Raw genomic sequence first — 24,661 nt, forward strand, 5'->3', positions numbered from 1 at the left:
AGCACATGTGCTCAGCTGTTCGTGTGTGTTCACCAACACTGTCATGTGAATTTAAAAACAAATAGCGCACATACGTAACTTAAAGCAGAAATGGCTCTCACCAAAGTTTATGATGCCGCCACAGTGTTTAAGCACATGAATGGCATTCTAAATGTGTACAAGCCATCCGGTATGAAGGTGAAACACGTGCGCAATGCTATTCTGAGCAACATTTGCAAGGGTAAGCCTAGCGCCATTTAAAGAACAAATTGAAATTAAAAACAGATCTGCAAAAGGACTCAACGAAATGGAGCAGAGGAAACCACGCAAGTTGCAAGAGAACATTAGCCTCCTGGGCACAGGCACTGCAGCAGATCACGTACTACATAACATAGGAGAGCAGACGGATCTATCCGACCACCTTCTGTCCACCGGACCGCGGTACCTTCCGCGAGACTTGATCTGCACCACAGTGTCCAGCCTGGGCGATCACACCAGCGGAGTCCTGCGTAAGTCATGTAAAACATTTTAAATCCAGATCTAACCATACTTTTGTAGTCTTTGGGATCAACAGGGGAGCAGGCCAGTCTAGTTCTATTCGGAAAAATCGACCAGTGCGGGTCTACCATCTAATCGGGCACCTAGGCATCGCAACCGAAAATAACCTACCAGACTCACGGGTCATAATGCGCTCCAATCACCGACACGTGTCCGCAGACAGGATCAGCAGTCTAGCCGCCTCCATGCAGGCATCCCATCAGCGTAAGATGTTTGAGCTCTGCGGTGTCGATTTGCAGACCCAGGAGGCCTATGAACTGGCCTGTAGGGGTCTCCTACGCCCAGCGGACGACAGTCAGCCCGTCGTCTACGGCATTAAGCTGATTCACTTCGATCGACCGCACTTCACCCTGGAACTGCACGCCATCAACGAGACGCAGGAGTACTTAGCTACGCTAGTGCACGATATGGCTTTGGACCTCCGAACCGTGGCGCACTGCTCCCAACTACGCTGCGTGCGGCATGCCCATTTTGATGTGACAGATAGTCTGCTCAGACACGCCTGGCACTTGCCAGGAATTATCAAGAACCTCCGTCAACAACGTGACATCCTGAGGGCGCATCCACAGCTTCTGCGACAACAGCGAGTGGAACTGCGAGCTACAGATTAATTTAGGAATTCATTGTAATTGAATATAGTCAAATAAATATAGGCAGATAAACTATAAAGCAGTCAATCAGGTCAATAATTCTGGTAATAATTTTTGATAAGAATATGCAGAATATCTGCTTATTTAAGTCAGCATAGTTTATTGACGGTTACAGTTCAAAATAGGTCATTTATAAAAAAAAAACGTAAGACTCTAGTTTAGTAAAAGTAAGATGTTTAAAACGTGATCTTATTAGAAGCGGTAGCCAAAAACCATACATTTCACAAATTTTTTTTGAATTAATTCTAAAAACAAGGGAGATTGCTATAGTTGATAACCTCGACCCATCGAAGGGTCAGTTGTTCCAAATTATGTAAACTAATTTCTTCGGTGCTCAATATCATTAAGAAGTGATTTTTTTCAGGAAATGTGTCATATACCAAACCTTGTGAATTTCAATGGTCACGCAGTTGGTAATTTAAAGAGAAATAGGTAAAATTTGAAAATAAGCTATATAATTATAGCTCTACAAAGACATTTAGGTTCAGTAGGAAATAGATATTTATAGCTGTTTTCCCGGTTATCTAGCGGATTTTTCCAAAGAATCAAAAATAGCGCACATGTTTTTATTTTAAAATCTTATTTTATATATATCTTATAGTTTTTATAAGCAACCCAACAAAAATGTGTATTTTGAAAAGATTCCTAGTCTCGTTTTACAATTTCTTTTGAACGGCGCTTCATTGGATTTTAACAAAGTGTGATTTGTTTTAACAGCACCTAACAGCATCCGGTGTTCAAAATGTTCACTTGTACCACTTTCGCCGATCTAGAAAATTATTTTGTATTGGCTTCGTGATCTTGATTATAGGCAAGAGCTAAAATTAGTTTTTCGCACTCGAAGATTTCCATCTGCAATTTTTCGTTTAGCTTTTTGCCGGCAACTGATTCTTGCTCTTTCTCCAAAACCATATGCGCTTCCCTAAGACGGCTTTGCGCAAGACCCAAGAGGGAAGTTCCTTCTGCTGGTGCCCTTCGTGCCTGCTCCTGCAGCGTGTGGGCGACCTCGATCAGGATGACCGTGACATAGATAGCCAGCTTAATGCTATATGGATCCAGTCGCCGGCATACGTTGTAGAGCTCACCGCAGAGCCTCAGTTTGCGCTCCAGCTGCGTGTTGCTCAGCACGCCCAACTCCAAGCCAGCTTCGTTACCATACAGCTGGATTAATGTGTGCTTTAGGTTGAACGTGTGAAAATGATTTGGATGCAACATATGGGTCAGGCGGGCCAACAGAAGTTCCACCTGATTCGCGGAGGGGCATCCGGCTAATAAGCCCTCCACCTGCTCGGTCATGTGGGACTGCAGTTCAGCCACGTAAGCTCCATCCACTATCATTGGGCAAGTGTCGCACTTCCACTGTGTGTTCTCGTCCAGTGGATCCACGGGCAAGTGGGTTCCTCCACAGGTCTGATTTACATCCCCCAGACAAGTCAGCGCACTTATATAGGTGCCATATTCCGTTGGATCGAGACAGCGGCTGCAGCGGCAGCTGAAATGCTTCGTTAGTCGAAGATGGTGCTGGCGAAGTTGCGTGCCCCATAGGATATTTGTGTATGTAATCCGTAGGTGGTCGCCTTTTCGCAAGTCACAGCCAGCACGCACAGCAACTTGCTGAGTCTTGTTATCAAACTGAAAGTCGCAGTTGGGCTGACAAGCATGCTCCATCATGCAGGCCTGCCGGAACAACCCGCTGAGTTCCACGCCACTCGGGAGTTCGATAACCATAAAGTTTGTTTCGATGATGCCGCAAAGCCGATGCAGCATCTCTGGTCCACAATCGGTCAGAAGGTTTGGATTAGTTTGCTTAAGTCTACATAAAAACCGCTTTTGAAGGTAGGTCACTACTCGCTTCTCTGCTTCCTCGTACAGATCGGTGCCCTTACGCTCCTCCTCATGAGACTGCATCTCTAACAACGCGGACCATTTCGTGGGACTCTGTCGCTGCAACAGAAGGCATTTGAGCACCAAAAGAGCATCGCCCCTGAAGTAGTCGTTCAATGAGCGGGCATCTGCCCGAGTTGGTGAACCCGATCCGAGGCTAAGCACGCTGCATTCCATTGACTCGTGCTTGCAGCCTGCGCTGCAGACTGGCCAACGGCATCTGGAAATCACATTGTTCAAATGGATGATAGACTATGTTTATTAGTATATTTCACCTTCGACACTGGTGCTTCCCCAGACGGCACGGAGTGTAACAGCCTACACACGGAACGTTAGAGGCCTCCTTGTCTGCGTCGGAGAGATACCACTTGGGACCCACCACTAGGGGCTCCTCAATGAAGACTATTTGCCCGGCTGCTATGTTCTGGGTAACCTTCAAATATCTGCCCAGCTCGGCATCCTGCTCCTCGCTGAATGGCCTACATCTGCGCTTGTGCTGCGGCCAGTGCTGCTTCTGGTGCTCTCGGTCGCAGTATCGCACCATTTTGCACCTAGTGCACGCTTGTGAGGCAGCAACTCCGCAAACAGGACATTCCGTGCTTGACACCATTTATTCTCCTGGTCCACTGGGACCAACTGCACCACAATGTTACGTTGGCAAGGGATATTTTCTTTTTGACGTTCTGATCTCAGCACGCCGGCGATTGCGTTCTTATTTTTAGCTCGTTTCTCCAAATGCCAGTCTTTCGGGGCTAGCCAAGAGAACTTATGTGTTTAAGTGTATCTCGTTTAGACATTGCCGTACGTTATACTACGCGCTCTCTGTTTACAAAGGGAAAAACAATAGAACCCAATAAAAACTCAGCAAAAAGCTTTTTTTCGCACTTTATTTCCTTGTGGAATACAAAAGTTGACCGTACAAAACAGGCGAAAATTAAGAGAGTGTTTGAGTGTTTATCAGTTAATTTGATACAATTTATCTAGCTTGTGTTCTCCGCACAGCTAGTTCTAGTATGGTTCTTGCGGCGCGTCCAAGTCCCGGTAGTGTGATCTGGGTCGATAATCAAAACCACCGGGTCTGCAAGCAACGAGAATGAATATAGATATTGGAATTATTCACGCAAGACTATGGATAGGGCAGAGATACAAAATATTACAATGTTTTCTTTTAGGCTATGGATTTTCATTTATTTTGGGCAATAAAGGTAGGTTCTAGCATTGTACAGGAAAACAGATATCATTAGTCGTATATAAACCATCTTTATATGCAGTAGATACTTTTCCTAGCATTGCTTGAATTGCATTTAAAACTTGAGCTCGCCAACCGATATAAGCTGCATCAATATGGCCTGTTTTTATTTGTATTGTGCTAATCAATTAGTCAAACATATCAGAATTGGCAGGCGCATCCAAATCATGGTAACCGATAAGCCGGCGCTGGTGTTCCAAAGGCAATTCTCTGCAAAAAATTTGCGACACAAGAAAGTTGTGACAAATTTCAATTTAGGCCAACAAAAGAGAAAAAGTAAAAAAAAGGGCAAGATAGAGTCTCCTAAATGCTATCAGTGTTCGAGTATGTTCGTCGGAACTGTATTATCCGCTGTAGTGGAAAGTGGAATCATGTGTTCGGCACGTTTCTCTTTAGCACTCCAAGGAAAGATCGTCTTCGATTCTTGGACAAATCGATCAATAAAATTTAAATTTATCTATTCAAAAATGTCGGGAATGACTGCCGAGAATTGCACATCTACACTATAGAAATTTATGTATAGTACTAACCTGCGCGCGGGAGGGAAGTTGCGTCCTCCACGGCCACCACCCATCATGGGTGGACCAAAACCATAGGGCATTGCCGAAAAAGGTGGATACATGGGCGGTCGGTATCTAACATTTTGGAAACAAAATTAAATAATTACCCTTATTTGTTGTGCAACGGGAATAAATGTTTTACTCACCCTCCACCACCTCCACGAGCAGATTCCGATTCTGGACGCTTAGAGGTGCCTGGATGTTCGGGAAGTTGCGGACGCTTAGGATCGCGTAGATAGTTGTTAAAGTATTGCACCTCCTTGCGCACCTCGTCGACCTTTTCCTCGTGCTTGTTGAAGATGTGCTTGCGGATGAACTCGGGCCCCTTAAACTTCTTACCCGATAGGGGGCACAACCATTTGTCTTTGGCTAACTCCTGAGTGTTCGCTTGCACAAACTTTTCCACCTCCGTTTCGGCGTCCTTGGCTCCAAGATTCTTAATCTCTTCGTCACTCAGTGGCACAGTCTTAGTAAGAAACTGTTGCAACTTGCTTTCGTATATCTTGATATACTCTTGCACGTCGTTGTTGGTCACCCGAACAGGAGGTGGACCGCGGGCATGGATAATGCCGCAGCGGTTGGGCATCTCGTCTTCATATGGATACTCACAATGGTTGTAATAGTCTACTGAGTGCACTATACGCAAGTAAAGCACAAGGCGATCAAGAACGGATATAAGTTGTTCGTCACGCTCAATGGGCTCGCCCTCAGTGTCCTTGTTTTCGCCGGTAAGGCCGAGAAGCTCTTCTTCCTCAGCTGACGCCTCTTCGATAAGGTAATCAGTGATGTTTTGCAGAACCGGGTTTTGTGAATTGAAGCCATACGTGGATCCGCTGCCATTTTCAGAGGACTCGTTCGCTCGGGCGGAATTGGAATCATCTTTAGGCCCCTCTGCCCATAATCTGAACTTCTCATCCAGATTCAAAGCAATCTTGGCACACAGTTTAATGTCTGATCGCACTACTTGCTTGTGCGCAGTTATACCATTGGCTGGACGTACCCGTCGGCTGAGGTCCCGATTGACGATAGCTCCCATTTCACAGTCTCTCAGTCGCTGATTGTTTAGACCCCAGCAAATCTCTTTAATGTTGACGTCTCGCATGAAGGTTATCCAACCCCTACGATACCAACGACGCTCCACCAAGGGGTCTGCAATGGCCACCCTTAAGTAGCCGGAAAAACGGTTACACACGGCCTCGATCTCTGATCTAGTTATCGAGGGGGCTAAGTTTCGCAGAAAGATGGAGGAGGTCCTATGCAGAGCCCTAGGCTGGCCATCCTTTACTTTGTCTAGATCAATAGTCTCGGTTTCGACAACCTTGTCTTTACCAACAGAGGGCTTCTCTCCATCCTCTTCTACTTTGCTGCCGTCTCCATTATCCGTGTTCTTAATTGGATTCGAAGATATTTCAGGTGACTTCAAAGTATTGTCAATCTCCTCGTAAGTATTGATTTTTGAGTCTAGTCCTTTGGGCTCAGTATTTTCATTACCTTCGTCCTCGTCCAGTTTGGGACTTTGAGGTCCCTGTTTTGCTTTGGTCGCTTCTTGTCTGTCCTTCTCTGCCTCGGTTTTTTGTTCGGCCCTAAGGCCATCTTCCACATCATACTTTTCCTTAAGTTTCTCTTCATCTGAGCTAGAACTGGATTCGGATGAGGAGCTGTCATCATCGCTGCTGTTGCGTTTGCGTTTTTTTGTCTTTTTCTTGTTCAACTGTTTGTCTTCAGGCTTGGAATCGCTGTCTTTTGAATCCTCGGCCAATTCTTTTTTTGGCGCCGAATTTTCTGCATCGTCATCATCCCAGTTCTCCCCATCAGAATTAACAGGCCTCACAGGTTTCCGTTGTGTCGACACCGGATCTGCCTCACTCATCTCCTCTTTGGGACTGTTAATTGTTTTCTCCACCTCCTTGACGGATTGCATCTGCTCCGCCTTTCGTTCGTACACTACTGGATCCTTGGGTTTTTCGTCTAAAACTTTGAGGTCCTCATCAGTGCCGCCTTCCAGCTTTATAACGCATGTATCTAAAACACGGATCAGAGCATCAGCCTGAGAAGAATCCACCTTCACACTTCCTATTGTTCCGTTCTCGAGTAACTCCATGAAGACATCAGTGCGCCTCTGCAATAAGTAAGTTTGGTTACGGTTTCTGCGGTAAGGGAAGCAAACAATTAAACCTGAAGGAAGCCCCGCTGTTCCTCGCTGCGTTTAACACTGTCCTCTGGATGGTATTTGTTTTTGAACCTGCAGTTAAAAAAAATAGTATGGTTATTAATATTGCAGTAATTAAAATCCTTGTTTTAATTTCATCTCTCTTTCTTTTTCGCCCGGCTGTTGATAGTGGATTCGGTAAATTGTTCACCTGTTTAGATAGGTTGTTGTTGAATTATCACCCAAAATCTTACCTTGCAAGCTTATCGCTTTCGTTATTTATGGGATTGTTTTATATTTATTTAGGCTTTTGTTCGTCAATCGAATTTAAATAAATCGCGGTTTTGAAATATGAACACACCTCGGCATTGCTCGCCGGGTAATTAATGAATTATACTCAATCAACAGCTCTGCTATGGCGCAGAATCTCTCAGAGAAGTTTTTATCTCACAAACCCAATAAGCTGCAGGGAAAAACTTAATATATAGAAAGTTATGAGTGGCGAACAGAAGAACGGCAAATAACGCAATGCGCCGGCACAAGCAGAGATATCAACAAAACCGTCGTTGATCCACTTTTGGCCAGCTACTAACCATTCCTCATCCTTGTGGGCCACGAAAAACTCGTTTAGCTGCTGGCGCTTGAAGTCTGTTTTATACTCGGTGTATTTGCGCATCACTTCCGAGTCAGAAATGTTCTCGTCCTGGGTGTCGAGAAACTGCTTCAGGTTGAGCATGGCTGGTTGGGTAAGGGTGTCGCCTCCGCCGCCGCCTATGGACTCCCGAACAGGTGGTGCATGGCCACCGTGGGAGTAGGCCGAATGCATCGACTGGTAGTGGTCGTTCCAGGCCTGCATCAAATACGGATCATAGCCTTTATAGAAAGAGAATTCGATAAGCAGTCTGAAAAGCCTGGAGTCTAGTAGAACTCACCCCCAAAGCGGGGATTGGCGCGCACATCGCCGTCCCCCCAGTCCGGGCGCATACGCTTGGCTGGGGGCAAATCACGGACGGGTGACCCATAGCGTGGTCTAGCTCCCGGGCCACGGTAGTCGCTGTAGTCTGGTCTGTGGCGAGCTCCTCCTCCGCCTGCGGAAGCTCCGCCCCTGAACGGATTGCTGAAACGTCCAGTAATGATGTCATGTAATAGTTGAAAGGTGACCTTCACTTACCGCTCCGCCCACTCGTCGCGGGCACCGGCAGAGCCGCCCACCGGCCGGCGGTCATCCCGGCGTTCCGTACGGTAACTCTCGCGCTCCCCGCGGAATTTGTCCCGTCGCTTGCGGTCGTACTCATCGTCGGAATCACCCATTTGGTCTGCAACGAAGGCAAGTAATATAGATGAAAGTCGCTTGTGCTTAACCTCACTTATGTGCCGGTAAGGGCTTCAAATATTATGATTACAACAGCTCCAAACCGTTTGCAATTTGGGTCGGCAGGCTAGTTATATCGTATTTAATTTCGATTTTCAATTAAGCAGATGTGGCCGCCATCTTGTCAGTTTGCTTACAACCGCTTACGTGTTTCATCGAATGGACAATGAGAAATGCATTTTAAAAAATCGATAAAAGAGCGTAGAATACAACATATCGGCATTTTTTGTTACATTTTTCGCTCCTTTATCATTTTTAATTACCTTTGCCTAACTAAACCCAAATTTTACTTAAAACTTTGCGTCTATCAATTAGTGTGACCGCTTTTGTGCAACGCAATATACCTTCCAGGTATGAAATGAAAATATACCAAATTGTTTTATATCCCTCTAATTTGTAAAATTATCGATAAATGTTTCCACACATTATCCCCGTGTTGATTAACCCGTAGGTGGCTGGACTGTTGGTCCCATAAGTCTTCAAGGAACTGTAACTTGTTACCTATCCACCTTCCAACATGGCAATGATCAAAATCATAAAAGTAAACTCGGCATAATCCAATTGAGAATATACCTGTTTAAAAAAAAGACAATCCAAAATTTAGTTGATTGTCGGCGACAATTGTCGCCGTTCCAAATTTCTCCGTCAACCAACCTTCCACATTCCGAGTAACTCTTCTTATATATTTTTCTTGGGGTTTGCCTTCTCTTTACCAAAGACACTAGAATTATTCTAGACACTATTTTATTCTAGTGCCTTTGTCTCAACCGTATTAATTGCTCAACACTCAGAGAAAAATCCGTTCTCAACGATCTCGATTTAAGAATTTTGATCTCAAAATCTTTCCAAGATCGAATCATGCTCAGAATACTCGAATCAAGAGCGAACCAAACATTCCCATGTAGTTCAGAACTTGCCGTGTCAATCGATCGAAAACACAACCGTAGTATAGGTAAAAAGCAAAGACTCTAGAATATTATTATTATTATTATTATTATTATTATTATTATTATTCTAGTGTCTTTGTAAAAAGTAACCCAGTGCACTATTTGTGTTAAATAGTATAGGAACCTAGGTAAAATATATATATTTCATCCCGAAACATTAAATTGAATAACAACTTTGTGAATTTTCTATATAAGTAAGAAGTTAAAGTAAAATTGTCAGAACATTAAATAGACACATTGATTGATTGACATTCCAGTTATTAAACATTTGTTAAAAATAGGAAATATTACAATGTTTTTTGCTTAAATAAACTTTCATATTTACCAAACTAATAGTAGTAAATAACCACATGTACTTTATATAACTAAAAACCAGGCTTAACTGTAACAGAGCCTATTTTTTTGTAACATATTTGTCGTAATGGCATATAGTTTTATCTAATTAAAAATTTTAAATGAATGTGCATACAAAAATGCATACTTATAAAAAGTGTGTAATGTTCAATTGTTTAGTTTTATACAAGAATATATAATACATACATTTACATATATATTTATAGCTCTAGCGAACAACCAAATACAAATAGTGCAACCTGATAAATTACTAACAATAGAAGATGGTATAGTATAAAATAGAATAGTAAAATAGTAAAATGAAAGCGACATAACTCCACGGCAATAAAATATATATGCGAGAAATTGAAAGTTTTTGAAATAAAGAAGCGATTTGCTTATCGACTTACTGCTGCGAAATGTAACAGGTGAAGTAATAAATAATAAACAATTTAAAAAATTGAACAACAAAGTAACCTTAGAACTTATACATATTTGACGTTACGTAAACTAAGCATTTTTTCGCTTTTAATAAAATATAAAAACAATATTGTATGTATTGGTGTAAAGTAATGATAAATGCGGTATGGCATACCGAATATCAAGTAGTTATCAATTAAAAGCGACAAAACTCCACTAATGCTAAATTTTTGCTTAAGCCTATATATGTTAACAAAAAGCTGAATTTTATCATCGTCATTTTTTATAGTATAGTAGTCTTCTACCATAGTCTTCTGATTCACCGGTTAGTTTCTTGTGAGTTGCTCAGATGCCAATGTACCTGCACGAATGCAATAACGAAATAATAGTTCAATTTGGTGCCTATGTGTGTATGTGCATGTAAGTTGCGAATCTCTGACGTCATTAATCATACAGGGACTTAGGTGTCTTTATATGGAAATAGATGGATAGATTTACATGGATAAATGGATGGATCAGCATAGGTGTCACTAGAATCAAAAGCCTTTTAACTTATAGTTTCGAAATATTGGCGTTCATGCGGACAGACTGAACGGATAAAAAGGTGGACTGAAAGGTGGAAAGTGAAAGACATACGTTGCTATAGTTCATGCTGAAAAATATATTAACATATATATTAAATAAGCGCATTCTTCTGTATGCTAATATTATTTGAGGATGATATTTTACCATTTACTCCTTGAACAACCTGTTTAAATACCCAACTAAAACAAGTTATTTAAATATATCGTTTTTATTTTATTACACTTTTCATATATCGTATATATAGACTTCTGTTAGATTTATGTTTATATATATATATATATATATATATATTTACAACTTAATTATACAACTATGCAAATTGTATGTGTATCTAGTTCTAAATTAATGTATTGATTAAGAAATTAGTATTAAAAATGTAATCTTTGCGCCCTTACTTTTAGATTAAACTTTTGACAATTGGCCTGATCCTCAAAAATATCCTACTCGACAACTAACTGCATATAATCGACAATATTAGCTGTCTTACTTATGTCCACCAACTTAACATAATGCTTTAATTTTAAAGTATAAAAGTGTGTATGACGTAACATCGTTAGAGCATTACATACCTTTAAATTAATCAGAATTTTAAATATAATATCAGGTTTATCCATTTATGTAAGTATGTAGGTGCATGTAGCTTTATTTCCATGCACCGTATGTATTGCATATGGAGTTTTTACCATTCTGGTGTATTTAATGTGAAGTCCATTCAAATTAGAAAAGCACGATTCACTGCTAGTTTATTTAAATGCTAACAATCTCTACTTCTCTCTCTTTATCAAAATCGATATACGGCAACATAAGGAATATGCGAGACATGGAAAGTTTTTGAAACAAATTTGCTTTCGATTTGCAATTCGAATTGCTTTCGATTTGAATTTGCAATTTGCTAATCGACTTACTGCTGCTTAATGTAAAAGGTGAAGTAAAAGTTTTCTGGCAGTGTAGCATGTAAATAATAATGCGAGTGAAATAGAAAACTATTTCTAGGCGATCTGTCAAATCACCAATTAATTTACTATTTTTTTCTACGTATCTGCGGTGTAATGGGCTTTTTTCACAATATTGTAACTTTGCTGATTAGATTATCGACTTTCTTTTGTATTTCTCGTTACACTAAAATGCCATCAATTCAGTTTTCAGTTTTTTATTTGTTTTTTAAAATCTCTATTTCCGGAAAAAATGATTTTACTCGCTAAGATCTGTGTCTAGCAATTGTGTGCGTTGTCAATCAATATACGTATAGGTACTGACTTAAAGATATACTCGAAATCGTATCTTGAAGTGGTTGTTATAATTGTATATATTTCGTGGGTATTAATGGTACAATTTAGAATTATATTACTGATTGCTAGACATTGCAAATGAAATTAGACTTATGGTTTCTCCCCTTTTTTACGCTAAGTTTGAAAATGGCTGCGGTTCGATAACTTAGTCAAACTACTTGGTATTATATCTCATTTTCGGTTTGGCAGTGAGAAAAACTCAGCTATTTAACTCAAATCGATTTAAAAAGCTTTCTCTTTTTGTCCAGCTTGGGTTATGATAATGGAAAGAAGTAAAACTGAAGTTTAACGTCGCCGATTATACATACGTAGTTCTGATAACGCCTAAAGCTAGGCAATTATGAGCGGCAAACCAGGTAGCTTTAACAAGGCTTGTGCGTTCTAAGTTCAAAACGAAGTCATCGTGGGCTAAAAGTGCGATGGAAACAAATTCGTATAAGAGAAATAATAGCTTTCTTGAGTGTATATACTTTGTTCTTTTCCTGCTCATGCTCTGCTGCTAAGGTCTCGCTTGTAGTTACATTTATTTTTATAATGCTTAAAACCTTTCCATCACCCAACATCTGTTGCCCTTCTGCTTAATCATCATTTGTTTTGCTTGAGGTAGTTTTTCAATTCAGGATCAATATCTACAAGTTGAACACAAAATGCTTGTAAGTGTACGAGTATGAGTGTCAATCAATTTCTCTTAGGGTTACAGGGTGTGTACACGGTCGTGGTCGTGGGTTCTACATAGTTAGGTCTAGGTATTGGGGCAAAACAAGTTACGAGTTTACACATAACAGAAAACAGTGCATAAAAATTAAACACATTGAATTTCAAAAATCTACATAACGATTTTCTTACGTTTCAGCTTTAGCTTTGTGTGTTTGTTGTTTCTTAATCTTTTTATATGAATGAATCTGTCAACAAATTGCTATTTTATACCATACAATCTTGTATTTTCGTAATTCATCAGGTTGCATTATTTGTATTTTGGTTGTTCGCATTTTTTGTTTTCAATCTTACAGAGCCAGAGCTATAAATATATATATGTATTAATATATGCATATGTACAAAGTCTTAGGCGTGCTATTATAATATTTGAAAGATTTTGGGAGGGTCAATTGAGAGTATTTATTAAACTTCACTTACACTAAATATAACACTCGACTTGGGTCCGAAATTGCAAATCGAATGGAATATGTGGAAAGTCATTCGCTCCCTGCCACATTCGTGTCCTTAGTAAACTCTAGTGGTACTTAAACAGTACGCTTGAAGGCTATTAAATAGCTTACTTGCATTTCATCCATAATCCAACTGAAATAAATCATAAACCAAATTTCGACAATATAGGCAACTGCTTAATTCATTTTCATGCTTTGATCTCTTCCTTTTGTTCCTCGCCAATTTCACAGCCATTTGCATCTGTATCGTATGCAAAATTTTGTTCAAATTCTGAATTTCTACCTCATAAGTCTTTCACTCGCACCCCATTATTTCGTATCCTTTCCCTAGCCATCGAAAATCAAACGGAAATAACAAAAATGGATTGAGAAAATAAAAACACTGAGGTTTTGGTTTATGTTTTTGAATATTTTTTTGTTTTCTTATTTTTGTTTCAACATACTTCTCATATATTGTATACATTTTTCTTGCTTTCTCTTTTCCACTTGCAGAAATAAGGTAAAAAGGTAAAAATAATCCGTATTTCGATAGTTTGTTTCTTTACATTACGTGTAGAACTACAAAACAAGGTATGTATAAAAGTAACTTTGTATATTTGTATAATAATAATTGAACGTACTTGAATATGCATGCTAGAAGGAATTTAACTAAGGCCTATTGTAAAAACGAAACTAATAAAGAGTTTAATGAGCCTGGATAGTCCATGGATTCCCTTGGAGCTTCCCACGAACGTCTTTGTAATATGAATAAATAATTCACTGATTTTCGTTTGTCGAAGTGCAGACTATATTTAACAAGAATTTTCTTCTTCAATGCATTTAGCTCGTTTGATAGAGTTATTTCCAAGTATGTCCATGATGTCATGCTAATTTTAGTTCGTCATTATACAAATTCATATTTATAAATTAGGTTGACTTAAAATTAAAAATATGTGGCTGGATGTGTAGGCGTGTGTGTAAATTATATTTAAATTAGGATTAGTAGTAAAAGTAAAAAATTGCACAATTCAAGTAGAAAGCTACGTAAGATATTTTTTGTCTTCTTTTTACATAATAAAAGAATCACTTTAAACTTTAATTTTTTATTAATATTTTACAGTGTTCTTATTTTCAATTTTAAACACATTTTTTTTTACTAAAATTAGAATAAATTTGATTTAAGTTAAAATAAGGCCAACAATTTAAAGTAAAATTTATTTAAAATGTACATCCCAAAGCAAAATGAAACTAATACAATCTAATAAAAATTATTTTGAAAATCAATTGCATAAATTTTGTATAACATAAAAATTGCCAAAGTAATCAAATTTGCACGTTTTTTGTGTGGCTTTCATAAAAATTTTGATTTAGCCAAATTAGATGGATGTGATTCTTATTCAAATTTCGAATTATCAATGTAAATTTTAAAAATATATATTGAAGTCTTTTGGTGTATGCATGTATTTATTAATTTGTGTGGTTTTTATCAAAGTGATTGAAAACTATTTTCCACCAAAAAGTGTTTCTTGAACTCGAAATTAGATTATATTTTTAATTTAATACCTTTTGATGCCTTTTGGTTTTTGAGTAAGACTCCAATCACTTTCATTTCATTATCCTTTGTTTAGTTTCAATATCAAAGTTTTTTTTGAAAACATGTCTAAAAACAATGCCAATAATAAAGGTTTTTGCTGGCTAATATTTTTGGATGAAATTATAAGAATCTAAGAATTTAAATTCTCGTTTTGAAAACATATAAGGGTGTCATAATAAAATATGTTGTTATTTGTTTTTGTAATATTTTTTTCAGGTTGCCTTTCTTTATGATTAAAAAATATTTATAAAATCAGTCCAAGTTTTGCGTGTTTTAAAAGTGTTTTGTTTTTAATTACTTTAAATGATTTTAATTATGGTGGATGATAATGTTATTATCATTATTTTTGTTTCATTTAACAGATTTTCTCACTTCCCTACAGTACGAATTTATAGTTATAGTTAGATATTATACAGTTGCTTTCATTACGTTTAGAGTTAGTAATTATTATTTTATATATTTTTTAAATATAAACAATCTTTATTCTCTTCTCTCTTCCCTCTGTTCACGCCCTACTGTCTGTTCTCTTTTCTGATCTGTTTCGCATGCAGTTTGGAGGATCAATTTAGTTAACAAAATTCGAGAATTGATCGTGAGTCTGATGCGACATACATCCACCCAAAAAAAATGTATACTAAATTTCATAATTTTCAATGGTTTTTTTTTTCTTAAATTTTCTCCCGGTTCCTCAACGCGTTTGTCCAATTGTTGTTGAAGCTTTTTCAATTAAGCTTTAGCGTAATTGTTAATAGGCTGTATTATATGTTAATTTGTATGAATAATAGGTAATATTTGCAGGCTTAAGACTAAATAACTGCATTTTACGCTTGTCCATTAATTATTCACTTTTTACTATTTAGTTCGGCTCGAACTCTCTGGAGAGAACTTCCCCATTTCCCCTATGTCTGTGTGGGTTCAGCTGCGCTTTCTACTCCAGCAGGACGTCGATGTTGTGGTGGTGATGTTGGTGGAGCTGACTCTGCGCCTGCTATGCAGTCGTCGAGTGCTCCGACTTAACCGCCACTCCCCCGATAAGCTGCTCTTGGTGCGAATGCAGGGCTACACCCATCAAGGCCATCGCCGTCTGGGCGTTCGCATACATGCTGACGTTGCCGCCCACCCCAACACCGACTCCAACTCCGTTGCCCATCGGTACCGCTGATGTGGTGGAGCTAGCGGTAACGGCAGCCGTGATACTGCTGGTGGTTGCCGGCGTGATGGGTCCTATGGCCGCACTTCCGCCCATGTATTCGCTGCTCGTACTGACCGCGGACAAGGAACCAGGTGCGGTTACGGAGGCGGGCACGGGAGCGGAGACGGGAAGGAGCTGTGGCTGTGGTTGAATCTGTGGCTGGAGTTGCGTCTGAAGCTGTGGTTGGAGCTGGGGTTGCAGTTGACCTTGCAGCTGAGGTGGTAGCTGAGGTTGTAGCTGCGGCTGTGTCTGGTGCTGGGAATCGTTCTGGGTCAGGGAGGAGGGTTGGGGCTGGGGCTGAGGCTGAGGCTGATGCTGGGCCGCGGCTGCCGCCGCCGAAGTGGAGGCAGAGTCGCAATCAATGCCGGCGGTAATGGCGCCCCCAACCGATGCCCGCATACGCTCAGCCCGCTCGAGACGCTCGTTCTCCTCCTGGGTAATCTGAAGGTGCGACTGGACCGATGGCGGGATGGCATGAACGTCCCAGATCTCCTCGAGGAACTTGGGCAGTTTGCGGTTTTTGAGCTTTAGTGAGAAACACATCTCGGCGTTCTGGTTGCCCAGCGTACGCAGCTCGGTGAGGATCGAGAGCAGCTTTGCGTAGAAGACGAGGCTCATTGAGTCGCCGCAGTGGCGGTTGAGTATATAAATGCGTAGCGTGTCGATGTAGTAGCTCTGGATCGCTTCGACTAGTTGGGCCTTCTCCAGGCCCGGCCGGTCCGAGAAGATCACAATGGCAGTGAGAAGCGCGTATTCGACGTTGTCCACCTTCATCGAGAACATTTGGCGGCAGAAATGCAGCAGGTCTTCAATGTTATCAGCCATTCCGGCCATTTTGTAAGAATCCCGCGTATATGATCTATTATTCGCGAAGAATATTGAGTCCGAGCTGTGGTCATAGCGTCGTGCCATACGCAGCATCATCACCTCCGACGAGCAGGCCTAACGTTGATGGGTTTAGTTATAGTCTTTTCGGTTGTACCCAGTGATTTCGATTCTACTCACCTTTAGTAACGTGATCTGGTCCTCCTGGGGTATCTTTGTAAACGCTGGTAGACCTTTAGCAAACTCAACAATCAACTGGACCGTGAGTATGGTTATCTCGGTTATATGCCGAAAGCTGACGTCCGTTTGGCTCTCGTTCTCATCGGGTTGACTCTGCAAGGCATAGAAATCAATTTAGATTCTATTTATATAGTTAATTTCGATCTAACCCACCATTATACGCCTGAGATCCTCTTCAGATGGCTGCTCATAGCCATCCTGGTACCAAATTAACTTGTATATAACGGCCAACTGATTGTACGTTAAGGAAGGTATATTGCGCGCTTGACACTTGGCCAATATTTCATCAGGTAGTAGCTGTACCGGAAATTAAAAAGTATGGGTAAGTGGAATTCTGCTTGACAAATATGAGCGGAGTCTAAAAAAATCGAATTTCTTGTTAGAACTACATTACTATTATACTAATATTTTATTTCTATTATAATACTATATCATTACTCTTATTGTTCTGTTCGGCTCCTTGCTTCCGCGATTACGATTCTTCATTAGAATTACTATAGACTATTGACTATATCTATGTTAGATTATTATTATAATAATATAGTGTTACCACTATACTTTAAGACTTGTATTACATTACTTTCATATTTCATAAATAACTCTTAATCTTGGGACTATACTATTTTCATCCCAACAGCATATACTTTGATCTTGGATCTTTATTTTTTTTTTTATTGATATGATTAATATGGACCCCTACCGGAATAGTGGCATGCTGGGGCGGCTCGCATGTCATAAGGTCAAGAATCTCCTTCTTAACAAAGTCTTGGCCGCCACCAGAGGCCAAGCTGCCATTGCCGCCATGCTGAGAGCTCGGCGAAGTGGTCATTTTGTCCTTCTCCTTCTGGGCCTTCTTTTCGCGCCGCTTCATCGCACATTGGTTCTCCGGGACGACGCATTCCGGCCGCATACCCACGGCCAGGCACTTTTTCAGGCGGCACTCCTGACACTTTCGCCTCATGTACATGTCCATTTCGCAGGCGCGCCCGAACTTGCAGCAGTAGACGGCGCTCTTCGTAACGCTGCGTCGAAAGAACCCCTTGCAGCCCTCACAGGTGAGGGCGTTGTAGTGGTAGCCGGAGGCCCTGTCGCCGCAAACCAGGCACAGCTCCTCTTGCACCCGTGGCGCAGGTCCCTTCTTGCTCTTCTTCGCATCGCAGCTTTCGTTCGCCGAGTATCCGTTCAAGCTGCTCGAAGGCGAGAGATCATCGCGACCTGTCCACAAAAAGAAGGGGAAACAAACCTTATTTATTATGGGGTTTCTTTAGCGACGATCCATTAAACATAAGACCTAAATAAATAAATTTTCTCTCGAGGAGTTCTATGTTCTCCGCCATTTGCATGTTTTGCAAGCTCCAGATCTAACTGGAACTCGTTTGCTTACTAATCAGCTCTGCTGTATCTGATAACTGGCAAACGCAGTTTGGGAACGCCCACCTCCGCCATTGTCCCCGTCGGAAATTTAAAATTCAATTAACGTTGTCGCTCAAAGTCAACGAAATTATTCCCGCCACCCAAAACCAACCAAATGAATGGTTGGACAGAAGAATAGATAAATAAAGGCCTACAGGGAACGGAAGTTATATTGTAAATTTTGAAAGGATCCAACGATCTAATTTTACAACATAATACACAGTTGTTCTACTACCAAATAGGAAAAGGTCACAAGTTAAATACCAATATAAGCATTATACCAACTTAATTATAAATTTCAAATCCTGGCGTGTTATTATTAATCCTTCGTATCTTTTTTAATAGATCAAATAATCGATCGTCCTAGGGAGGAACTTTGTGAGAATTGAGTACTTTTAAATGGCATAGATTGTGACGAAAGTCACGCTTTCAGGACTCCCCAGAAGGGAAATGCATCGGAGGCAGTTTGTAGCGCATATTTATGTACGTGCTGTTATTGCAACTGCAACAAAAACCGCCACAGCGACGATGACAGTGACAGCAACAACTTTGGCAGGCAGAGCTGGAGGGCGCAGAAGGCTCTCAGACTCTTGTCTGAGGTACAAAAAGCAGGAAAAATCGAAGTCGAGGCGACTAAGACGTCACTTGGGCACAAGTGCACCCTTCTTCCTTCTACGTGGGCCACTCCCTTTGTGCCTTCCTTTGCAGGCCTCAACTGCAGCTGAGTGCAACGCAGTGCATTGTCGGCCTAACACAGTTTCTAACAACCGTTTTACCACACACACACACACCCCCCCCCCTGTCCACGAGGCACATTGCCTTAAAATAAATATTACCCATACGCCCCATTGTCGTGGCTCTTGGCTCACGGCTACTTTCCCTCCCCTGTGCGGCAGTCGCTGCGTTTCGATTTCACTGCCAGCGAATGAAATAAACGACGGCGTCATGCTAACTTTGTCTGCTCCAGCGGCTCATGGAAAATGGCAAAGACGCCAACTTGACTGGATCTCCACTGCACTCAAGTGTGTGCTCCAAACTTGTAAAAATGTGGAAAATTGCGGCTGCTCTGGCGGGGAAATCGCGTGACTAAAAGTAAAAACCGGCTGCTCCAACCGGATCGCCAAAGCTGGAAGCAGTGCCAATGTCATCCCGCGGGATCATCGTTGCAGATCCGAGGGAACACAGATAAGTAGGCGCCAGGTGATCGAATAAACTGCGCAGTTACCCAATCGCACACCGAATTTCTTGAGGGCTGAGTGTTTGGAACACGAGCTTTAAAACTGCGGGCAACTGCGGGGTGTTTCCCTACTTAGCACTGAAAAACACACAGATATGATACATTTTATTTTCCATCCGTGAAAAGTTATTTTCCATCGTGCTCAATGCAGAAGGGCGAAACTCCATGGAGCACAAAACAAATGCAGAACGGCAATGATGAAAAAATGGACGCCAAAGCGACAACAGTGCAGCACAAAAGACACCCCCAAATCCACCCAACGGCCCACCGAAGTCGCAAATCTGCATTCATAGAGATCGGTTGTGTCGCGCGTATGCAAAAGTGATCTATTTTGCTTTATTATTGCAATTTCTTGGGTGCTTAAAATAGCACTCACCAGTACATTCGGGCGCTGCTTCGTGCGGTGTCGGCATTTGGCCAACAACAAAAAGCGTTAATCGAAGTGCGGTGTAGCTACGATACCTGCCCTTCGGGCAACTTATTCCCCTCACCCCGCGCAAAGCCGCTGAAGGGGGCAATAAAATCTATGCTTATCAGCAAAACTGATCCGTATTTGATCTGTTTTGTGGTCAGTTAAGCAAGCTATTTTGTAAATATTAAGAATTATTATTAAGACAATGGATGAGAACAATTCTGATGACACCCAGCTTTTAAATAAGCAGAGTAACCATAGAACAATGTTCTCAATAGCTGGCAAATTACCTCACGAGATTAGAAACGAGTGCCGATCAGCAATTCAACGCTTTACAAGCAGCGTAACTCAAAGCAGTAGCGTCACCACAACAACGGTGACATTTACTAGTGCCAATAACAGCACCATATATACAATGGCAAATGCCGCAATAAGCAGCCCGTGCCTTGGAACAAGATCCACTCACCAGGAAAGTTCCACATTGATAAACTCCGGAATCGTAGAAGATAATCTCAGCGATGCTGCCAGAAGGTTATTAAATGACCAAAATCAGAGTGCGGGTAAAAGGAAAAATGGAAAGCCCTTGTCCCCCATCTCCAACCCGAAAAGAGGGAGTAGCAGCCAAGTTTTACACTCGCCCCCTACGACTAGCCTGAAGATAAGCACTAATAATAGGTTTGCCATTCTGGACACGGATATTTCTACTAACGAAGAAAGCGTGGAAGGCATGATGATAGAGGGTGCTGATATTGACAGTGCCCATATGGATGATTCTCAACTCGATGGTTCCAATACTGGTCGAAACTTGCAGGAAACACACAATACAGCCAATCAACTTAATGATCACAAAAAACCACCACAAATTGTTGTAAATATCAGAAACTTGAATGATCTGTTTGAGCTTATAAAAGAAAAGACAAGCTTAGATAACGTTGTCGTTAAAGCTAATCAAGGGGAAACGGTTAGAATATTTCCAAAAGACAGCGACACTTACAGGAAAATAGTGAGCCATATGGATGACATTGGTATTCAGTTTCACACTTACCAAATGCTGACAGATAAGCCACACAGAATTGTAGTAAGGGACTTACATCACAGTACATCAAACAAAGACATAACCGCCGATCTGAAATGTTTAGGCTACGAAGTGCTCCACATTCACAACCCTAGTTCTAGGACTAATAAGGACGAAAAACTAAACATCTTTTTCATTAATATAAAGCCCTGTGCAAAAATTAATGAAATTTACCATGTCAAGACCCTTTGCCGACAGAAAATACGGATTGAAAGGATGAGAAAGTCTTCTGAAATTGCGCAATGTCGTCGTTGTCAGGAGTACGGCCATACAGCTAAATACTGCCGCAGACACCCAAATTGTGCCAGATGTGGCGAAAATCACCAAACCATGCAATGCACCCGACCGATAGACGCACTGCCCACATGTTACCATTGCTCTGAAAATCATACGGCTAGCTTCAAAGGTTGCCTAAAGTATCAGGAGCTTCTTCGCAGATCTATGGGGCCTGCAAGAAATGGAAACAGGTTAAATAAGAACACCCATCATCACTCTCCTAGAGACCGGCAAGAGCTTCCTGCCTTGCAGCCCAATTACCGCAAGAACAACACCCAATCAACAGTACAGCAGTTATCGACACAACCACAGCTTAATTTTGCCCAAAGCCAACCATCTATAGGCACTGGTGGAAACAGAGCAGTATCATATGCTACAATAGTAAAAGGATACCCAAAAATAGCGCCCTCCAAGGACGGACCAGCCCAGCGTCTACGCTTAAACAACCCACAAACGAAACAAATACTGCAGCAACACCGATCGAATACACAGCAGAATAACTCATCTGATGTGCAAGTATTCTTACAACAGCAACAACAACAGTTTCTGGAATGGCAACAGCAGATCCAACAACAACAACACCAACAGTTTCTTATGTGGTTGCAACAGCAGCAGCAAGAACAACTACAGTATAAAAGCCAAACCAATCAACGACTGGAAAAGCTTGAAAAAATGGTTCTTGAACTAGCGAATATGTTAAAAGAATGGGCTGGGAGTGAACTTAACCCCCAGCTTTTTAACAACGTCTCAGCCTCCCTATGAATCCACTAAAGATTCTTATTTGGAATGCTAACGGCATTTCAAGAAAAGCCAAAGATGTTGAGCTGTTCGCGCACAACAAAAAGGTAGACATCCTTCTTGTGACTGAACTAAGACTCAAAAGAGGGGAAACTGTAAAGATATATGGATATGCGTACTATCCAGCATATAGGCCATCCCTTAATAATAATAGTGTTGGCGGAGTAGCGGTGTTCGTGAGGACAACTCTTCGCCACTTTCCACAAAGGGTCATTGAGACACGCCACATACAATTGTCATCAGTAAAAGTAGCCACAGGACTGGGGGACCTGCAGTTTAGCGCTATTTACTGCTCCCCAAGTACTAGAATCGAGGAAAGACATTTTACTGACATAATACGCGCCTGCGGCCAAAGGTACTTGGTAGGTGGCGACTGGAATGCCCGCCACTGGCTTTGGGGCGACACTTGCAATTCACCTCGCGGGCGGGAACTAGCAGAAGCCTTGTCCGTGACTGGAGCTAAGATCCTCGCAACTGGCTCTCCGACAAGGTATCCGTATGTGCCCAGCCATACGCCCTCATGCATAGATTTCGCAGTGTATCATGGTATACCAGACCACCTAGCAACTATAACACAAAGCTGGGACTTGGATTCTGATCACTTGCCTCTTATCATTAGCATTGAGACAGACAGTACTCATGTCAATCCAAGTCCCAGGCTAGTCACCAAACACACTGACCTCCTTGCCTTTAGCCGACAATTGGAGAGCCTTATTTCGCTGAACACCACGCTTAATTCTGGTGAGGAAATTGAAATGGCTGTTGACAACCTAACTGAAAGCATTCATAGGGCCGCGGCTGTCTCTACTTCTCCCGTCCCTCGGATAGGCACCACATATGGGATAGTCTTGACAAGAGAGGCTAGAGAGCTTCTGACACAGAAAAGAAGACTCCGAAGGCGAGCAATCCGATCTCAAGACCCCTGGGACCGACTTTTATGGAACCGTGCTGCAAAGCAACTACGAAACGTCCTCAGAGAACTTCGAAGCAACTTTTTTGAGCAGAAACTAGCTAGTATGGACTACACAGTGGATGCTGGATACTCGCTATGGAAATGCACCAAGTCCCTTAAAAGACAGCCGTTTAGACAGGTTCCTATAAGGTGTCCGGGAGGCGAACTTGCTAAAAATGAAGAGGAGCAGGCTAATTGTTTTGCAAATCATCTGGAGACAAGGTTCACCCACTTCCAATTCGCTACAACGGAGCAGTATCAAGAGACGCTTGATAGCCTAGAGACACCTCTGCAAATGTCACTACCCATTAAGCCCATCAGGGTTGAGGAAATTGTCGAAGCTATCAAATCTCTCCCGTTAAAGAAGTCTCCTGGCATCGACAACGTTTGCAATGCCACACTAAAAGCACTACCTGTTCGAACAATTCTCTACTTGGCGCTGATATACAATGCCATACTCAGGGTGCAGTTTTTCCCAAAGCAGTGGAAAATGGCAGCAATCCTAATGATACATAAGCCTGGTAAACCTGAAGAGAGCCCTGAATCGTACCGACCCATAAGTCTTTTATCTTCGCTATCCAAGCTATGGGAACGACTGATTGCCAACAGATTAAATGACATCATGACCGAGCGTCGTATCCTGCCGGATCATCAGTTTGGCTTTCGTCAGGGACACAGTACTGTGGAGCAGGTACACAGACTGACAAAACATATCCTTCAGGCCTTTGATGATAAGGAATACTGCAATGCTGTGTTCATTGACATGCAACAGGCATTCGATAGGGTCTGGCATGACGGCCTTATCAGCAAAGTTAAAAAGTTATTCCCAGCACCATACTATGGAGTCCTAAAATCATACTTGGAAGATCGGAGATTCATGGTCAGGGTCAGAAACTCCTACTCGATTCCCCGCGTTATGAGAGCTGGAGTTCCGCAGGGCAGCGTACTGGGACCGTTGCTCTACTCAGTATTTACTGCAGATCTGCCCTGCCCAAACGCCTATCATATGGCAGATCCCAGGAAGGCCCTTCTTGCTACGTACGCTGACGATATTGCCCTGCTGTACAGCTCTAATTGTTGCAACGAGGCAGCAAGGGGTCTCCAAGAGTACCTCACCACTCTGGCTGCATGGTGCAAAAGATGGAATTTAAAGGTCAATCCGCAAAAGACCATCAATCCCTGCTTCACCTTGAAGACCTTAAGTCCCGTCACCGCACCCATAGAGCTGGAAGGTGTAATCCTAGATCAACCTTCACAGGCTAAGTACCTCGGGATTATCCTTGATAAACGGTTGACTTTCGGCCCGCACCTGAAAGCTACGACTCGGAGATGTTATCAAAGGATGCAACAACTTCGATGGCTGTTAAACAGAAAAAGCACCATGACACTGAGAGCCAAAAGAGCAGTCTACGTCCACTGCGTAGCCCCGATCTGGCTGTACGGAATACAGATCTGGGGTATCGCAGCAAAATCCAACTACAACCGCATTCAGGTATTGCAAAATCGTGCCATGCGTGCAATTACAGA

At 41.8% G+C, this 24,661-nt stretch overlaps 4 protein-coding genes across 14 annotated transcripts in view, besides 1 other annotated feature; 1 reads left to right on the top strand and 3 right to left on the bottom strand.

Moving 5' to 3' along the window:
• Positions 1-24: 24 nt before the first annotated feature.
• Positions 25-1,203, top strand: CG7849 (uncharacterized protein). The gene is made up of 3 exons (NM_136357.2): positions 25-220; positions 276-488; positions 538-1,203. Exons 1-3 carry the CDS (start codon positions 91-93, stop codon positions 1,146-1,148), a joined length of 954 nt encoding a protein of 317 aa, NP_610201.1. The 5' UTR covers positions 25-90; the 3' UTR covers positions 1,149-1,203.
• A 552-nt stretch (positions 1,204-1,755) lies between these two features.
• SmydA-5 (SET and MYND domain containing, arthropod-specific, member 5) lies at positions 1,756-3,687 on the bottom strand. The gene is made up of 2 exons (NM_136358.3): positions 3,347-3,687; positions 1,756-3,291 (listed from the first exon to the last, which is right to left on the bottom strand). The coding sequence occupies exons 1-2, from the start codon at positions 3,679-3,681 to the stop codon at positions 1,965-1,967; spliced, it is 1,662 nt and encodes a 553-aa protein (NP_610202.3). The 5' UTR covers positions 3,682-3,687; the 3' UTR covers positions 1,756-1,964.
• Positions 3,688-3,942: 255 nt separating this feature from the next.
• Positions 3,943-8,740, bottom strand: Ars2 (Arsenic resistance protein 2). 6 transcript variants are annotated; one of them, NM_001273791.1, is made up of 9 exons: positions 8,665-8,740; positions 8,201-8,345; positions 7,962-8,134; positions 7,623-7,902; positions 7,284-7,505; positions 7,056-7,122; positions 5,027-6,999; positions 4,851-4,955; positions 3,943-4,149 (listed from the first exon to the last, which is right to left on the bottom strand). In NM_001273791.1, the coding sequence occupies exons 2-5, from the start codon at positions 8,338-8,340 to the stop codon at positions 7,472-7,474; spliced, it is 627 nt and encodes a 208-aa protein (NP_001260720.1). In that variant the 5' UTR covers positions 8,341-8,345; positions 8,665-8,740; the 3' UTR covers positions 3,943-4,149; positions 4,851-4,955; positions 5,027-6,999; positions 7,056-7,122; positions 7,284-7,471. The 6 variants fall into 6 exon arrangements, with proteins under 6 accessions (NP_001260720.1, NP_001260719.1, NP_724455.2 ...); NM_001273790.1 differs by lacking the exon at positions 7,284-7,505; NM_165460.2 differs by lacking the exon at positions 7,284-7,505 and having other exon boundaries at positions 7,962-8,146.
• A 2,247-nt stretch (positions 8,741-10,987) lies between these two features.
• Positions 10,988-24,661, bottom strand: part of EcR (Ecdysone receptor) — an 81,215-nt gene continuing 67,541 nt past the window's right edge. For 3 of the 6 annotated variants that reach the window (NM_165461.3, NM_165463.2, NM_165464.3), the window contains 4 exons: positions 17,672-18,186; positions 17,125-17,268; positions 16,912-17,064; positions 13,534-16,848 (listed from right to left, as the gene is read on the bottom strand). In NM_165461.3, the coding sequence (NP_724456.1) occupies positions 15,703-16,848; positions 16,912-17,064; positions 17,125-17,268; positions 17,672-18,186 (1,958 nt within the window). In that variant the 3' untranslated portion in view covers positions 13,534-15,702. Of the gene's footprint in view, positions 16,849-16,911; positions 17,065-17,124; positions 17,269-17,671; positions 18,187-24,661 lie in introns of all 6 variants that reach the window. The other 3 variants (NM_001169590.2, NM_165462.2, NM_165465.3) reach the window with 3 other exon arrangements.
• Positions 19,899-24,661: part of a mobile genetic element that runs on past the window's edge.

Source organism: Drosophila melanogaster, chromosome 2R (genome assembly GCF_000001215.4).
Source record: "Drosophila melanogaster chromosome 2R".
NCBI lineage: Eukaryota > Metazoa > Arthropoda > Insecta > Diptera > Drosophilidae > Drosophila > Drosophila melanogaster.

Bases quoted from the DNA above. Each gene is read 5' to 3' on its own strand.
- CG7849 (NM_136357.2), top strand. From the start codon at position 91: ATGGCTCTCACCAAAGTTTATGATGCCGCCACAGTGTTTAAGCACATG. The intron at 221-275 runs GTAAGCCTAGCG...GATCTGCAAAAG, and splicing joins TCTGAGCAACATTTGCAAGG to GACTCAACGAAATGGAGCAG. The intron at 489-537 runs GTAAGTCATGTA...ATACTTTTGTAG, and splicing joins TCACACCAGCGGAGTCCTGC to TCTTTGGGATCAACAGGGGA.
- SmydA-5 (NM_136358.3), bottom strand. From the start codon at position 3,681: ATGGTGTCAAGCACGGAATGTCCTGTTTGCGGAGTTGCTGCCTCACAA. The intron at 3,292-3,346 runs GTGAAATATACT...TGTGATTTCCAG, and splicing joins GGGAAGCACCAGTGTCGAAG to ATGCCGTTGGCCAGTCTGCA.
- Ars2 (NM_136359.3), bottom strand. From the start codon at position 8,340: ATGGGTGATTCCGACGATGAGTACGACCGCAAGCGACGGGACAAATTC. The intron at 7,903-7,961 runs GTGAGTTCTACT...CTTTCTATAAAG, and splicing joins CGCCAATCCCCGCTTTGGGG to GCTATGATCCGTATTTGATG. The intron at 7,123-7,622 runs GTTAGTAGCTGG...TTTTAACTGCAG, and splicing joins GCCCACAAGGATGAGGAATG to GTTCAAAAACAAATACCATC.